Raw genomic sequence first — 18,139 nt, 5'->3', positions numbered from 1 at the left:
TATTGCACGGATTGACAGAGAAAAAGGTAGATCATAGAATTATTGGTATGTATTTGTTTTAAATGATAAAATATTATTTAACATCTGAAACGAATAATGGAAGTTGGCATATTTTAACAGAATTCAGGTCTACTCTGGTCCATTTGGTAAAAGCATATTTATTTTAAATTACACGAGGCTAATATCAGACCCAACCCATTGTCCAGGCACTCGTCAAAGTTTTGGACCCGAACATTCTCGGGTCTCAGGTTGGACCTCAGGTTTTTGAATCCTGTGGATTTGTGAAGACCTCAATTTTAGAGTATCTAATTTTGGCTTTGCTATGTACTCAGCCTGTTTTATGTCTTTTTCAGTTGCTATATATATTGTTTTTGATGGTTTCATTTTGAATGTCAGACAATGTTTGAATGAACATTAAGATTTTAGGTTTTGCTCAGCCTCAAAGCCAATGACTTCACTTCCATAATTAAGACCAAGCACCAAATCTTGTCTTGAGGCAAAATGCATATCTTAAACCAAGCTGTGTTCAGTTTTGGTTGCCAAGGCATTTATAAACATAACTAATGTAACTTGTGTAGCAGTGATTGGTACACAGGTGGGTGAGTGCGTCACAGCTATCTGAAGCACTGGACATAACACAGTCCAACAGATGCAAGGGATATGAAGAAAAGTTCAGCGCAGTCGGGAATCTACCTTTTTTACACTTGGCCCTGGGTCAAGAGGAAAACCCCAGTGGAAAATGGCTATATGGGCCACCACTCTTTCCCTGACAGCAGCTTCTAGTGCGTTGACTTAATGGAAAAGCTGTGTAGCTCAGGAGCAGATGTTAGGCATTAAAAATATTATTCAGATTATTACACCTAGTCAGATTTAAGACTATGCTAGACCCAGCACTTTAGATGCAATGTTCTTATTTCTACTTTTTTAGTTGCTTAATTTCACCTTTCATTGGCTAGATTTACATATACTTTGGCTGAAACTCTTTGAATTTCAAAAATTATAGAGATCATTCACCAGCAATGTAAATTCTGCCATCATTTACTCACCCTCATGCTGTTCCAAACCAGTATGACTTACTTACTTCTGTGGAGACTTACTTCACAAGAAGATATTTTGATGAATGTACTAATTGTCTTTTTCCTGAAGCAATGAATGAGACTGGAGCTTTCAAGCATAATAAAAGCATTTTATATCATCAAAACAGTGGTCCACACAACTCTTACAATATATATTTCAAGTCTTCTGCATTCATTTCATATTAATTTCAACAGTTTTCACTGAAAAGGGCCCCAGCACTCCTTCCCAATTTATGAGAGAGGTTTTTTTTTTTGCAAGTCGAATTGACCAATTAAAAAACTCAAAAGTACAATTTGTTCATCAATCCTATTTTAATGAACTCTCATGAGCATTGTGTGCTAAGGACAGAAGCAAGGGCAAAAGATAATCAGTGAATAATTATAACTTACATTTTGGTCTGTTCCTCAAACAAAGTTATCACATAATTTTAGAAGACTTGGAATAAAATGGTATATGGACCTCTTCTATGATGATTTCCAGTCCCATTCATTGTAATGGCATGGAAAGAACAACCAGTAAAATAGTTCTAAATATCATCTTTTGTGTTCCATGAAGAAAGTGATGACAGAATTAGGGTTGAATCCATTGTATTAAAAAAAATACAATACTTGAATAAAGTAAAAGTTATATAACTTTGACTTATCTATTGAAGCCTCAGATCTGTCATCTCTCGTGATTATTGCAGTTATAGAACATGTTTTTCGCAGATATAGCTGTTTATGCATGTTCATTACAAAGACAGCTTAGTTTTGCAGAAAGACATCATGTGTTCATGATTCATTGGATTACTGGATGGCTCACGCTCTTACACATGTTCACTATAGTTGTCTTCTCATACACTGCAAAAAATGCTGTTCTTACTTAGGATCTTACTTAGGATTTTTGTCTTGTTTCTAGTCAAAATATCTTAAAGTTCTTAAATCAAGAAGCATTTTCTTGACAAGTACAAATTATTTTCTCGTTTTCAGGAAAAATAAATCAAAATTAAGTACTTTTTTCCTTAAAACAAGCAAAATAATCTGCCAATGGGGTAATCAAAATAATCTTAGTCCAAACTGAAAACAAGATTATATAGCTTATTCTTGGTTTGAAATAAGATTATTTTGCTTACCCCATTGGCAGATTATTTTGCTTGTTTTAAGGAAAAACTTACTTAATTTTGACTTATTTTTCCTGAAAACAAGAAAATAATTTGTACTTGTCAAGAAAATGCTTCTTGATTTAAGACCATTAAGATATTTTGACTAGAAACAAGACAAAAACTCTAAGTAAGAACAGCATTTTTTGCAGTGTACCAGTTTAGCTGTCAGTAAAGTGTCTCATGTTATGTCACCAGACGTAAGACTTCTCTCCCAATGCCTCTCTGTTTAACCATCTCCACAAATGGAAAAAGTTTCACTCATACTTTCACTCATCTAAAACAGTCTCTTTGTTCTCCTTTTTATGATTTTACGATTTACAATACACTAGTATTCAAAAGTTAAATGTTTTAGAAGTCTCTGTTTGATCAAAAATACAGAAAAACAGTAATATTTTGAAATAGTATTACAATTTAAAATAACTTTTATATTTTAATTTATTTTAAAATATAATTTATTATAATTTGTGTCACATGATCCTTCAAAAATCATTCTAATATGCTGAATTGCTGCTCAAGAAACCATTTCTTAATATTATGTTGAAAACAGCGCTGCTTAATTTTATTTATTTGTTTTGTAAACTGAGATACAATTTTTTTCAGGACTCATCAACATCACAAGAATAGCATTTATTTGAAATAGAAATCTTTTGTAACATTATAAATGTCTTTCCTGTCCCTTTTGATCAATTTAATGCATCCTTGATGAAAAAAGTTTTTGTTTCTTTTTTTAAAAGCAAACAAAAAAAATCTTACTGTCCACAAACTTTTAAATGGTAGCGTACACTTTTAGAGTTCCTGACATAAACTATTGAAAAAAAGATAAACCCCAACTGCAGATGTCCTGGAGAGAGAGAGCACGGTCAAGCTGATGACCTTAAAGAGGGCAGCTTTTCACCGGGCTCTGAATGTCACTGAGCATTGTGCTCAATAGACTCTTTATGGGAAATGGGGAGCCCATACGCCGGCACTGTTATTGTAGAACCTGTGCCCTTTTCTCCAGAGATAACGGCAATAATCTGCGGTCTGGCCAGAGGCTCCCTTGGCTCTTATATCTGCCAGGGCCGGCACAGGTGCTGCTGTTTTAATGGACTCGGACGGTGTTGTATTATTGAGACAAGCACACTGACTGAGTGAAGTAAAGGATATAAACACAAACCATGTTTTATTTGACAAAGGTTGATTGTTACTCTATATAGTCTTATTACACTAGCTTAGTGTAAATTATTCAAAATGTAACCTTTTTCTTGCATGATATAACCAAGCAATCTACTTATACTTCCCTAAGTGAATTTTTTTGAAAGATCTCGATTTATTCATGATTTTTAGTCTCTAATAGTTGTAATAGTAATCTAAAAGTATAGTCGTATTGTTTAAAATGCCAATTGTTTAATGTCTTTTTCATGTTATTGAGGCAGATATCTCCTAAAAAGATCAATCGAGTCCTGTTAGAGACAGGCACATTGACATTTGTGTGTGATATAAATGCCAAATCATCTCAGTTCACATAACACACTAACCGTGTTAACTGACTAAACCACTGGATGGCAGCAGGTTTGCTGTGTTTTTGCTGATTTTGTATGTCCCCTGCCGAGCATCAAGTGTCTCATGATGTTTTCTATTTTGAAAGCTTTACAAGTAACTTGGTATAGCACAGCACTGAAAATAGTCATTTAACATATTAAATGGTTTAGCAGTCTAGTTCAGCAGTTATTTATGTTGTTTACTGTCTACTTGAAATCTTTCTTTAAGAGAGCTTTTAGACCAATTTCTAAATGTTATCTACATTTTATTTAGTTTATCTACATCAAAGTGTTTTTATCTAAATTTTCCACTATCTAAAGAAAATTGTTGCATTTTCAACTCAAGTGCAACTGACTTAATGGTGATTGTGTGTAATCTTAATGAAGGTGGAATGATGTAAAAATGCAAGAAAGGGTATTTTATATGGTATATTATGTTGTAAAAGAAAATTGTTGAGCCCTTTATCATTTTAAAAGAAGAAAAATGAATTATGATGAGTCCTATTTAAAGCACAGAGATGTTCAGTGGGTCATGGATAGCTATCCAGATGGTTTTGATTTATAGGAACCTGCTGTGCAAAGCACTCTGCTTGTCCCTCCAGCTGCATCCAATAGCCCACAGTATCACATTGTTTGATAATTCATAATAATCTTACAAAGATTCCTCTTTCCTTTTTCATATTTAGACAATGTGCTGGTTTCCACTTGAGGTTGAGGCACATTGTGTTCACTTTAATCAGTGTGGACTATTCTAGCTTATTTTACTAATAACATGGCCTTTTTTTAATCACCAAATGTTTCCAAGGGGATTCCCTCTCTTTTTGGATATGGAAACTAATATTTATGTCAGTTTTCATGGCTCATGCAAGGAACAACCCCACTCCAGCCAACTCTGCTGTCCACTTTGCAACTATATAAAATTATATGGATGTTCTGCAATTATGATTCTCTTGCTAGCATTTGCTGAGCAGGTGGATCAGGAGTTACGATGGGCTTGCCAAGAGAGGTTATTATTTTTGCTTTTTCATGCATTTCTTGGATTTCAGGCATAATTCTTTTAGGAATGTTACCCGGAGGTTGTATTTGATTGCTGGTCCAGCACTGACCTTTTACCTCCCCTTTAGTCTCGCGAGTCCTTTAACTCTATGGCAAAAGCCCACATTGCAACTTTTTGTGGGCATGAACAACCCACTTAGACAGGATGAGATTGTAGGGCTGACATGTAAAATGATCAACAGTTTGTATGATTTTTATGTTTTTTTTTTTTTTGTTGTTAGTTTTTTTTAGGCTGGTTTATCAAAATAGAATACCACAATATTAGACCTGTGTGAAAATTATTTAAATATCATATTATTTTTGATTACAGAATCAAATAACTGCAGTTTCATGCTCACCAAGACTGCATTTATTTGATCAAAATACAGTAATATTGTAAAATATTATTTCATTTTAAGATAACTGTTTTCTATTTTAAGATATTTTAAAATGTAATTTATCGCTGTGGCGTCAAAGCTGAATTTTTATCATCATTACTCCAGTCTGTAATGCTGCTTAATATTTTTGTGGAAAACATGATAGTTTTTTTTTCAGGACTCTTTGATTAATAAAATATTTTTTGTAATATTATAAATTGTCTTTACTGTCACTTTTGATCAATTTAATGCATCCTTGGTGATTAAAGTATTAATTTATAAACCAAACCAAACTTTTAAACCATAGTTTTTATTTTCCATTTATAACAGAATTTCCTCTGACTTTTCACATGAAAGATGGTTTGTTTTTCAAGTTAGGCTTCAGATGTTGCACTAAATAACCTTACAGACTCTGCACAAGTGCAGGTAAATTATCTTTATTATAAACTTCAGTGATTTCTTTTTTTTTGTACTGTTTTACCTGTTTGTTTGAAAGGTGTACCTACAAAAATACATTAAGGTGCATTTACCAATTGAGTTTAAACTAACTTTTATATTAAAAATACCTGTTGCTGTATTCTCTAATGATTCCTAAAAATTGTTCTTCATCCATCTAAGCTTTTCCACCTCCTGAGGTTGACAACTCCCCTACTGCCTTTTATCCTGGATTACAATAACTCTTGAATAGATTGAAACAACCCTCGGAGGGCAATCTGTTAGGAGATCTGGCTATAGTCACCCTTGTGTCTAAATGTTTGCCAGAGTCAATAAGCATTTTCACTTGTTCCTCTCCCTCTGCAGACTGGATCAGCTTTATGGCATGTTGAACCTAATAAGTTAAAGACAACTTCACACACTGTCTGCATGAACGAATTCCAGCACTTGCTAATGCCTTCCTTACGGCAGGTCACTTTAACCTGTTTGACTTGAATCCTGTTTTGCCTGCACTTTAATGCTGTTAAATGATGGTATCTATTGATTCAGGATTATTATAGTTACAACTAAAACTAAAACAAAATATTAACAAGTATTAACAAATATTTAGTTTTTATGTGCTAAAATAACTAAAACTGTAATAAAACTGAATAAAAAAAATATTTAGACAATTAAAAAACAAAAACTAATAATAAACATGATAAAAACAGACAACAACTCTGTTAAAATTAATATTGAATAAAAATTAAATTGATTCAAAATATTATTTAAAAACTAATTCAAAATATTAATGTAATCTGTAATAGTATCTCTATGATAAAACAACACTGGTTTGCAACATTCAAAAACTACACCAGAAGGAGACTCTTTATTTGAGTGACAAATTTAACTCGATATTTAATTTTTTGATATCCACTAGGGTCCTACATCACTGATGGTGTTTATGCATTGATTTAGTGACATCCCTTTTATGTAATTGTGAATCAGTGTTTTTTTTGTGTAATTGTGAATCAGGTTGGTAAGCAAGCAGGACGGTGTGTGTGTGTGTGTGTGTGTGTGTGTGTGTGTGTGTGTGTGTGTGTGTGTGTGTGTGTGTGTCCGAGGGAGAGACAAAGTGAGAATGTATCCTGCACCTGCAAGACTACGTCAGTGGTGTGGTAGTCCAGGCAGCCTTGGGGTCAGAGACAGCAGGCAGGGTATCTGTTTAATGTCCTGGTGAGCAGCCCTGAATTTATGAACTTGGGGAGAGGGGGAAATGATAACGTGTGGGAGAGGAGAGGATAGCTCATGCTTCTGTCGTCTTTTTCTGGTAGGAATGCCTCCTTTGCATTCTTTCTCCCCATACAGAGGCAAAGCTTTTAGTTTGGCCTACCTATTAGTTCTGTGATGTCCATATAGAGAGGCTGTCATATAGTTTTAAGTCAAGGATGGAACAGACACAGTTACAAAGGGGAGGAGACCTTCTGCTTCCTTGGTGTAATAAACACACAAATAAGAGATCATTAGTAGGTATGTTCAGTGTCTCATTTTAATGTATTCAACTAACACCTTGTTCTAACCTGGGGCCAGTTGCATAAACATAGCCATTATGTTAAGACTATTTCTTAAGTACTACTTGTATGATCAACTAGCAGTTATTCAAGGGGCATCCTTAGTCAATTAGTGAGGGGCAACCAAGGATTTTACTTTTTAGCATCAAATTAGACCAATCTATGTTTTTATGTAACTGACTTAAAACAGTTGTGAACAGTCTTAAAGAAAAAAAAATGGGATGACTAACTTGTAAGACTAATCTTAGCAGTTTATGTAAATGGCCCCTGGTGTGATGCAAAAAATGTTAAAAGATTAGTTTGAGTTCATCCAAAAATTAATATTCTGGCTCTATTTACTCACCATGAATTTCTTCTGCATGTGAAACAAAAAGGGAGTTGTTTATAGAGGAGTTTCCAAACAGCTCTTTTCCGTATAATGAAAGTGAATGGACCATGGCTGTCAAGCAAGATTTTCAGTTAATAATCAAAATGTTGGTCTGGTACTCATAGTGCCTTTTTTGTAGGGAATCATGATTTATTAGTATTGGTTATCAGCAAGGAGTTTTTTGTTTATTTACTGGAATTAGTCGATACCAGATTTTTAATGGTGCATCTCATTTCCATATTTTTTTTTTACATTTAGTTTACCCTTCTTCTCATTCTTTGAAGTTCATCTTTAAAAACACCATTTTTAATAACACTGTTAAATGTGATCTTTAGCAAGTCTCTCAACAATTTCAGAAGAAAAAAAAACTTTACAATGTCCAGAAATCAATTTCAATAGTACATTCAGTTGAATTTAAATAAAAGTGATAGTTTCATTCTTACATCTACTATAATACAATGTGTTAGTCCCGAGATTCTTCATGTTAGTGAATAAATACATAGATTTGCAGAGTACTCATCTTCCTTAATGGTCTAGTGGTAGATCTTTTGTTAAGTGTGTCAGAGAGGTTCTGGGTTCTAATCCACCCTCGTATAGTTGTTTTTTTTCCCCATTAAAAACAAAGTTTTCATCAGTGAACATATATCAAAAGCATGCATTTTGTTTCATGATTTCAACGGAACGAATAGAGTATCCGCAACAGATTGAAGCGCTCGTCTGTGTGAAGACTGAATGAGCTGAACATCAAGAGAACACTGTTGCACGGAATGTGCTGTTTCAAAAACACATTCCAGCGCCAGATCGCTTCTTATTTAACACAAATGAACAAATTGCTAATCAGATGGAAATGTTTCTTTTGTATTTGGTACAACCGTGCTGCGAGATGTTTCAAAAAGTGGTGGGGACAGTATGGACCCTGTCACATTGAGCTGAGTAATCCTGCCCACAGTGAAATTTTATTGGTCCGCAATTGCGTAGTTAAATTCAACATCAAATATCTTCTAATTGGCTGTGGGTTTATTGATTTCAGTTTTGTGCAGCATTTTCACCTTCAGCATGAGCAGAACAATTGGAAAGTGGTGTAATTATCAGCTAGATCAAGGGTAGAGTGATGTTTAAAGCTGTAGAGCACTTGTCTCCTCTTCCACCTCCCCTGCCCCTATAGATGAAATCTATCCGTGGGCCCATGTGTGACAGTGCATTCTTTGATTCCATCTGCCTTTATAGAGCGAGAGAGCCTGTGACTTTATTGTGGTGACTGGTTGGGAAAAACCTGCCATTTCTAATAACACTGGCTTGAAGCAGTTTGGACTTTGTGCATGTCAAGTCCCATCTGAAAGAGATTTGGGAATGCTCAGCATGAATAAAAACATACAAATGGATTTAATCAGTTTGAAAAGAGCTCGGAAGGGCTGCTGTTGGCCCTCGTCGCTCATATCTGTGCAGCGTATCTCAGCGTACACTGCTCCTGCTGTGAGGACTGGGACAGTGGAGAGCTTTGCTTCACTAGCCCTGCTTTAACTCTATAAAGCCTACTGTATCATATTTGATACATGAATTTCTAAAGACACTAAGTTATCAACATGATCAAAACTTTGCCATTGATCAAAACTTACACATTGCATCTGCTACATGGCTTCTGCCCTCTGATTGATAGTTCATACTTTTTAAAAAGTAACAATCCTTCTTTAGGTTGTGGTACACATCTTATACTTTATAGAACAATTCACTTTTATATTTTTGTGGTTATTATTTCAAGACGAACATTTACTGCACCAAGGCAACTTGGGTTTACTTGTTTAACCATACATAAAAAAAATAAATAAAAAAAAAACATGTTAGTGTCTAATATGATATAACAGGCTTAAGGTTTGAAGAATGTTTATTTATATCTCTTAATCATCATTAAATTACATTATATTACATTGCATTATATGTTGTGCACCCCCCCCCCAAACACAATTAATACTACTTTGATCATAAAAGTAAGCATTTAAATATCATCTTATGCATATAAATTCATATAAATAAAAGAATAAATGGATGTAAATAAAAAACAACATCTGTACCAAATTGCATATTTTTGCTCCGTTTGGCTTTCTGGATAAAATTGAGGTGTTTTTTCCTCCTCGGGTGTGAGCTCTATCAGCCTTAATATAGTATGAGCTTGATCTATCAAATATTATAAACGTAAAACACATGGAATTTTTTACACACAAAACACATGCAATTTATGTAACGTGTTAGACACGCACAAACAAAGATGAACCAAAATAGTTATTAAACGAAAAACACTAGGAGATAGATATAGCAGTAACACATGCACATAAACAATATCGAACATGGAACAGACTGAACTAAAGGCTTAAATACACAAGGGAACAATCAACGGAAAACAGTACAGGTGCAGAACTAATTAACAAACATAAAAACAAACAATGAACTAGAACTCAGACAAACAGGCACAGGGAAAACCAAACTAAAACAATGAACTGATAGAACTAAACACTAACTTTAACATTAGCCCTGCCCCCCACCCCCAGAAGGTGCAAACTGATGAAAGTCCAACTGAGGAGGGAGGGACAAGGAACAGGAAATGCTGGGAGGAGGAACCAGGGTGGAGAAAATAGAGTGGGGAGCCAGGGAGGAGAGGTGAGCAGGAAGAGCCAGGGGGGGACCCAGACCACAGCCTGAATGAATCCCTACAGTGGAGTCGAAGGAGAGAGGAGCCATGGTGGCAACTTGGCCGGCAGACCCAGGGGATGATAGATGGAGATGGAGCTAATGGAAGTGGAGACAAAGAGCCAAATAGACAATGAAACACAGATGGATCTGGAGACAAGGACAGAGCCACAGCTACAAGCATCCGAAGTGGAGCCAGAGGACTGAGGAGGAGCTGGTGGGACTGAGGACCAAGGCAGAGCCAGAAGGAAGGCAGAGCCCAACAGAGCTGAAGGAATGGAGGGACGAAGCTAAAGGCCCGGAAGTCCAAGGCGCAGGCAGAGCAACTGACCAAGGGAGGACCGAGGGAGCCCAGTGGAGCTGTAAGGACGATGGCCCAAGTGGAGCTGATGAAGGGTGGAGCCAAGGTGGAGTGAAGGGCTCAGTGGCTGGAGGCGGAGCCAGGGGATTCTCTTAACAAGGCAAGAGCTTGAGACCGGAAGACCCATAGCAGATCCACACAGCAGAGTGAAGTCAGGAGGAGCCAAGGGACTAAAGGGAACCAGCGGAGGCGGGGCTGAGGAACTGGCTGTAGTGGGCAGAAGAGTTGGGAGAGGAAGGCTGGATGGGATCCTGGGAGACACAGAAGACCTGGAGCTGGATTGGATCAGTGGAGTCACAGGAGACTTGGAGCTGTGTGAGACCAGCAGAGACACAGGATGCTTGGAGCTGGGTGGGACCAGCGGGGATGGGAGACACGGAAATATTCCATACTGTGTGTGAGGCATGCCAGATCTAAGAAGTCCTTGGTGTGGTCCTCTAGATTTAGCTCCTTCTGTTCTAGGCAAGTCCAAAACCAAAAAAACGGGGAAAAACGCAGCAACAAATCAAATCCGAGGTTTGGTATTCTGCAAACTGTTAGACATGCACGAACAAAGATGAATCAAAAATACTTATTTAATAGATATAGAAATAATTCGTATAAGCAATACCAAACATGGAACAGACTGAACTAAAGGCTTAAATACCCAAAGGAGCAATCTGTGGAAAACAGAACAGGTGTAGAGCTGATTGAAAACCATGTAAACAAACAAGGAACTAGAACTGGTTAGTATCAAAGTACATTGTGTTTTGCATGTTAATATGAATTAGAAAAGTTTTGTCCATTTACATAACTAGTAATAGTCCCAAAATTAGTTTATGTCCAGTAATGGTGACTCTTTAACGCTTAGCCATCGTGTGAAAATTCAAAAATTATTATTATTCAGACATTAGTGTGATTTGTTTTTGTATCTCACCTCAGAGACAAAAAACATTATGGTAAATGAATCCGTCTGTGAGGCTGCGGCCTGTCGATACTCTTTTGTGCGAGAGAGTGAATTCCCTGTGACCACACAGTGTGCCCATTGTTCTGCACAAGAGGCAGCTGGGTATCAGAAATGCCATTTATCTCCTTATCTCCCTTTACTCGCAGTTAACCTCATCTGTGAAGACCAGCAGAGCTACGTCAGCAACCCTGGAACAGAACCCTGCTCTTGTCCAAACCAGGATTTTAGAAAACTGTTCTAAAATGTACCAAAGAAGCACTAGCTCTTTTGTTAGCTCTACAACATTTTGAAGTTTATGTTGGCTCCAGTTCTCAACCCGTTGATGTATTCACTGATCATAATCCACTTTCTGCAGCATATGTGTAACAAAAACCAGAGACTTATGCGTTGGGCACTCATTTGTCAGAGCTTTAATTTGCAAAATAAGTACAAGAAAGGTGTTGACAATGTTATTGCAGACTCTTTGTCCAGATGTCATTTGTAAACTTGTAGCCATGTTTACTCTTGAGTGTGGGGGGGTTACGACCCTGTGGTTGTGTTTTGTTCCATTTCTGCGAGTGTCTCTGTGTGTGTGTCTGTCTAGGAACATCATCCTGATTGGTTCCTGCAGGCTGATTGATGCTATGTCCTGATTGTTGCACAATACTTAAGAAAGCATGTCATCACTTCCACTAGACAAAGATCTTTTGTTTTGAGCAGAGTGTTTGGTTGGACAGTACAGAATCTGTGTGTGTTAAGAGAGTTTGAATGTGTTAAGAGTATTAGAGACTGTGAGTATTGTTTGATTGTTTGGTTGAATTTAAATTGTTTGTACTTGAGGAACTTTGTGATATTTGACCCATTTGCCTGTTTTGACACTGAGTTTGGATTGCCCTTTCAATTTTTGTTTGCCTGGTTTGTATATATTGTAAATACTGATTATTTGGAAAAATTAGGGAGTCTGATGCCATTTTACATTACATTTCTCAGAGTCTTTCATGTTGCAACTTTTTTTTCAGGAGGACAGCAGGGCCACAAATAAAAATTAATTCATATTTATATTATAATACAATAAAGAATACATTGTCTCACTACCCTTATATTGAAGCCAGAAATATAAATATTTGTCTAAATTATGTTTTTACCTTTCCTCAGGTAACCCAGGTGTGGTGGGCTTCTATAAGACATACATGTGGACATTGTATCAGACATTCCTCCGGAGATATCCTGTGTGGGCTGTGAGCCATGCTGGACATTGTATGCCTCCAGAAACTTTCGATATGATTGAAGGTGGGACATCTCCCTCTTTTCATACACTACATGGCCAAAAGTGGACACCACCTTCTAATTATTTTGGCTATTTCAGCTATAACATTACTGACAGGAGCATAAAATCAAGTGTGAAAGTGTAAAAGTGATCATGCGTGACCTACAGTGAGGCAAAAGGAGTACAGTCATGCAATTAGTGGACATGCTGTATATTCCAATTCTGTGGGTTGTTCATGGACTTCTAAGTAGTTTGTCTTTTAAAAGGTTGACTCAGATGAGTGCCAGCCTTTTCAAATGTGAACTATATTACAAATATCTGTGTGCAGATGGTCAAAATGATGTTTTTTCTTCTCATGAGCTAACATTTAAGCCTGTATTAACTTGCTTACATAAATGTCATCGTGAAAACGTGCCAAGTGACATCATAGATCATCTGTAAAAACCACTGTCTGTTTGCTCTCCTCTGACTCAGCGTGATATCATCACCACTAGGGCTGCACGATTAATCGCATGCTATTCTCACGCGCATTTCGTCAGTAAAGCCGGTTCCCTGATTGCCGCTAAATCACCATCACCTGCTTTCAAATGAAGCGGTATTTAATAGACAGAGCCGTAGATCACTGAAAAGCCACGCAATATCGCGTTCATATCGCAGATGAATCGCCTGCGATAATGAACGCGATATTGCGTGGCTTGTCCGTGATCCACGGCTCTGTCTATTAAATACCGCTTCATTTGAAAGCAGGTGATGGTGATTTAGCGGTAATCAGGGAACCGGCTTTACTGACGAAATGCGCGTGAGAATAGCATGCGATTAATCGTGCAGCCCTAATCACCACTGTTGTGAGTCAGTAGATGGCAGCAGATAATTAAGTGACTTCAGTTATTCAGAAGAATAATTATTTATCATCCTTTGCTTACCCCGCAACCTTTGAAGACACTTTTTTTTTAGATGGTTTCGCCCTTTATTGCCTGTTTTTGTTATTATTATTATTATTATTATCATTATTAATAATAATAATAAATTATTATTATTTTAATCAATAGACTGTTCCTGTATACTAAATCCTTTTTATAATAATGTATATTTTATATATATATATATATATATATATATATATATATATATATATATATATATATATATATATATATATATATATAATTTTATTTATTATTTATTTATTTCAGTTTTACATATTTTTTTGCATGGTTATTATCAATGGGATTAGTAGTATGTTTCTTTTCTCACAAAATTTCAATGATGCTTCAGGTCTTTGTATCAATGTTTTATTTTATTTTTATGTTTTCTGGTTTATATTTACACAGCCTTGTATATCTCTAAAGCTCAACTGAATTTCAACTGAAGTCATTAAACAGAATGTTGTGGTACCTTGGAAGCCACTCTGAAACCAGTTTACTTTGGAGTTACTGTACCTTCATGCACAAACACTACCTGTAAAGTCACTGACTGACAGTTATAGGCACAGCCGTACTCTTAAAGACTGTTCTGACTGATATGCTGGTTTGTAGTGTCTGTCAGAGTATGGGATGCTCCTCCCGGAATCTTTTTACAGAGCACACAGTGAGGTGGAATGCATTCGGGACTGACGAACGAGCCAAGTTGTGTCTCCCTCCTCTGCCTGAACCAGTATATGACAGTCCGGCATGTTCATCCATAAAGCAGCATGGACGTTTTTATTGAGCTTGGTACGTGGGAAAGACATTACCAAGCCCTCACCTGTAATAAGACAAACCAATTGCAGATGGCTGGGATCTCCAAAAACAGCACTTCTACTGGCTTGCTTGATGGATAGGAAAGTCTAGGTGAACATTGGTCACGTTAGCTGTCCGGATAAACAAGCTGCAGGGATCTAGTATGTTTTATTGTGGTCTGTTTGCCACCTGATCAGAAGAAATTACCATAATCAAATCAGGTCTGCCAGAACAAAACTTCCTGAAGAGCATCTGAAATTTTCAGCAATCTGAAATGATCTCGTAGCTCATCCAGTATAGATTAATACTGTTACAATCTTAAGTATCAAACAATTGCTTTTTATTGTGAACACATGGAATACTTTTATCGGAATTATAGTCTTAAAGTATTCAGTGACAGACAGCTGATCTCTGGCTCACACAAAAGACGATGACATCTATTGCTGTTCATATCATGTCGTGCAATCACAAGCTGGATGATTAAAAGTCAAAACTCAGCAATGGATTCAAATGTGCCAAGAGATGACAAGCGGCAGGCGTTTGCCAAGGCAGCACAGATGAAAGCAGGGACACAATTAAAAGTTAAATTTCATTTCCCCAGTCTCGCTATTTGAGTGACATTCTTGATTACCATCAATGGCTGTTTTAAGTGGGGCGGTATCAAATATACTGGGCTTTTCTTTCCACGGCACATTGTCTTGTTCATCTCAATGATCCATCCCTCATCATGTTCTGCCATTTGGTTCACAGATGCCCCTGTCTGAGAAAATAGCTGCTTGTGTTGCTCCCAATTGGTGAGGATGTAGTATATCAGAGTGTAATCAACTAAAAACTGGCAAAAAGGTCTTAGAAAGCTTTATTTGTTTGTTTACTTAATCATGCAGGCACTTGCAGAAGTTTTTTTTTTATGTTAGATTAAACTGTTTTAGTGATTTATAGTTTGGATTTTCCTGTGTTTCCTTCAGTAAATACTTAAATACTTACAGGCTGAAACAGCAATGTTGGCTCAACAAATGGCATGGGATGAGGGTGGAAGTATTTGTTTTGCCACCCAATGACAGATAGGGGTATGTTCAAGAAACCTATGTTAATTATTTTTACTATTCTGTTTATGGACCGTACTGGCAAAACATTTTAATGAATTAATATGCGGTTTGAATCATGGTTAATATTGTTTACTAGAAACTACTAAAAACTATTTTGTCAATTTCAATAAAGCTGAAATAAAATAAACTATAAATATTAAATGGAAAAACTTAAACTAATCAAATTTGAAATGTTGCCTTGGCGAATAACTAAAATAAGTTGAAGCAATAAAATCACTAACTGGAAATAAATAAAAACAATCTAAAACTGAAAAAAAAATTAAAATAAATTAAACCTAAGTCGTAAATAAAAATTATGAAAACTAATTATATTAAAGTAAAAATGAAAACTATCAAAATAAAAGATAATTTGAAATATTAATAAAAAACTATAATAGTATATAAATAATACTAAAATAAGATTTTTTTGAATAAAAAAGTTAAATAAATGTATAACATTAAATTACATCGAAATATGCCATTTAAACCATTTGAAAACATTGTGATATTTTTATTATTCACTATTATCATGTTACATTTTTTTTTTAAGCTAGCTGATTGTAGAATTGGTGGTCATCTACTTGATGTTTTCCTTAAAACCGTGGCGTCATTGACTTGGGTGTCAGATCTGGTTTGCGGTTTCTTCTTTAGATGACCCTTCAAACAACTTAAGGTTTTCAAATCCAACTTCCTTCTCCAGAAGTCACTGGTGGCTTTCCTTGTGAATACTGCCCATTGATTTAATGCTGTTCAAAGAGCACTTGGTCAGCCAGCGGTCAGCAGCAGGCACAACCATTCGAACCCACAGAAACCTCAATTCGTCCAGTCCAGCACAGCCACGGAGAGACTTAGAGTTCATTGATGAGATCTTAAACTCCCACCGCCAAACACTTCAGTCCCTTTGGCAATATAGGACTGGACTTATTTAATGGCATATATTAAGTAATATTACATCCCTGTGTCTTGGAAACATAAACAAAAGCAGGGGGAAACGGTAGTGGGGTAAACATGCCAAATCTCTGTGGAGGAACAGTTCCTGTGGTTGGCGATTTGTGATTGATGCCTTTTGATTACAGTAAAAATATCTGTTAATGCAAACACAGGGAACATTTTGGACTCTGCCAATGTCAATAATCCTGCCCTGGGTCAAGCCGTCCTCCAGACCTTCACGTCTCATTCATTTTGTCAGAGCGTATTAAGAGAGCTACTACTCAAAATCGACTTTTCCTTCTCTGATATGACTAAATTACCCTCTATTTATGCTCCGGCTATTAAAGTAGGCATAAAATAGGAATTTCCCTCGTTCTTGTAAGATTGCCTGGGGTATAGTAAAAGGGAAATAGATTGTTCTAAGCAGTTTGGTTGATGTGACCCTTTGTGACCAGTTGTAGTCAGGTTAGGTTTCATGTTTGTCTTGCTGATTGGAGGCATAGGCATTGGTGGGAAATAAATTGGCCCTTTTTAAACATTGCATTCAAAACAAAAGTTATCTAATACCTCTTTGTAATGGTTGTAACCATTAGTTGTTTTTCATTTTCTATGTTAAACATGGCCTTTTACATTAGCTGCTTTTTGGTTGTCTTTGGCCTCAGAGACTGATGTAGATCTTACACTCTTAAGCGTACAGCAAACGACATTCTCCTGTATTTCATATACTTACAGTCCTCTTTTTTTAAGATCCACTGATCATACTTACAACAGCAAAAGAACAAGCCCTCAATATCAACCCATTTTAATCAGTTACACCACTCTGTTGTGGTTCCTTTTGACATAAATATTCAGTAACCTGATCCCAAGATGAAACATGCACCACACATTTATTGTACATTTTTGAGAGGGGGATATAATCATTTAACAGCCTGTTCCCTATACATCGCTTGCTCTTGCCAACAGTTAATTATTTTTATTTTTTTGAGGAATTTGTATTTGCCATATGTTGCATAAATGCTTTTTTGGATCCATTACAGATTGTTTTAATTTTGTTCCTGTTCCATATCCAGAAGGATATCCAAACTGACCCTATAGTTTCTCTATGCATGTTATTGGTCTTATTATGCACAATCCAACAGTGCACATTATCTAAAATAAAATCAAAGTGTTACAATTAGACATATAGTTATTTAGTCATTATATGCTACTTTTGTAGGTACAGTAAATCTGCATTTCTGAAATATAATGGTTAATGTAAACATAATGCGATGCGATATGTTGAGATGCTTTTGAAGGTGAAGTGGATTTTTAGTATCCAGAAAAAAGTAGTCCTCCTCCTTTTTAGGAATATGTTGTTTCATGCTTGCTTTAAACTGTTCTGAGTGAAACTGTATTTGTTATTTGATTTATTTCTTAACACAACATAGGCAGGTAACAAACACAACTAAAAAGTATTATTATAATATAATATAATATAATATAATATAATATAATATAATATAATATAATATAATATAATATAATATAATATAATATAATATAATATAATATAATATAATATAATATAATATCAGAAGGAGAATTTTTTTATAACCATCTTTCCAACAGTTTGCTTTAATGTAGGTAAATTTAGGTAGGTTGTTGTAGCTGGATGTAGGTTTTGTATATT

The 18,139-nt window shown here is 35.9% G+C and overlaps 1 protein-coding gene across 2 annotated transcripts in view; it reads left to right on the top strand.

Annotated features, from left to right (window-relative positions):
• Window positions 1–18,139, top strand: part of ldah (lipid droplet associated hydrolase) — a 54,154-nt gene that overhangs the window by 2,140 nt on the left and 33,875 nt on the right. Inside the window, exons 1-2 of one of the 2 annotated variants that reach the window (XM_067367649.1) lie at window positions 12,215–12,261; window positions 12,626–12,760. In XM_067367649.1, coding sequence (XP_067223750.1) covers window positions 12,661–12,760 — 100 coding nt within the window. In that variant the 5' untranslated portion in view covers window positions 12,215–12,261; window positions 12,626–12,660. Of the gene's footprint in view, window positions 1–12,214; window positions 12,262–12,625; window positions 12,761–18,139 lie in introns of those variants that run through there. The other variant, XM_067367648.1, reaches the window with a different exon arrangement.

This window comes from Chanodichthys erythropterus, chromosome 18 (assembly GCF_024489055.1).
Source record: "Chanodichthys erythropterus isolate Z2021 chromosome 18, ASM2448905v1, whole genome shotgun sequence".
Classification (NCBI taxonomy): Eukaryota; Metazoa; Chordata; class Actinopteri; order Cypriniformes; family Xenocyprididae; genus Chanodichthys; species Chanodichthys erythropterus.
This window is presented reverse-complemented; position numbering and strand designations above follow the sequence as displayed.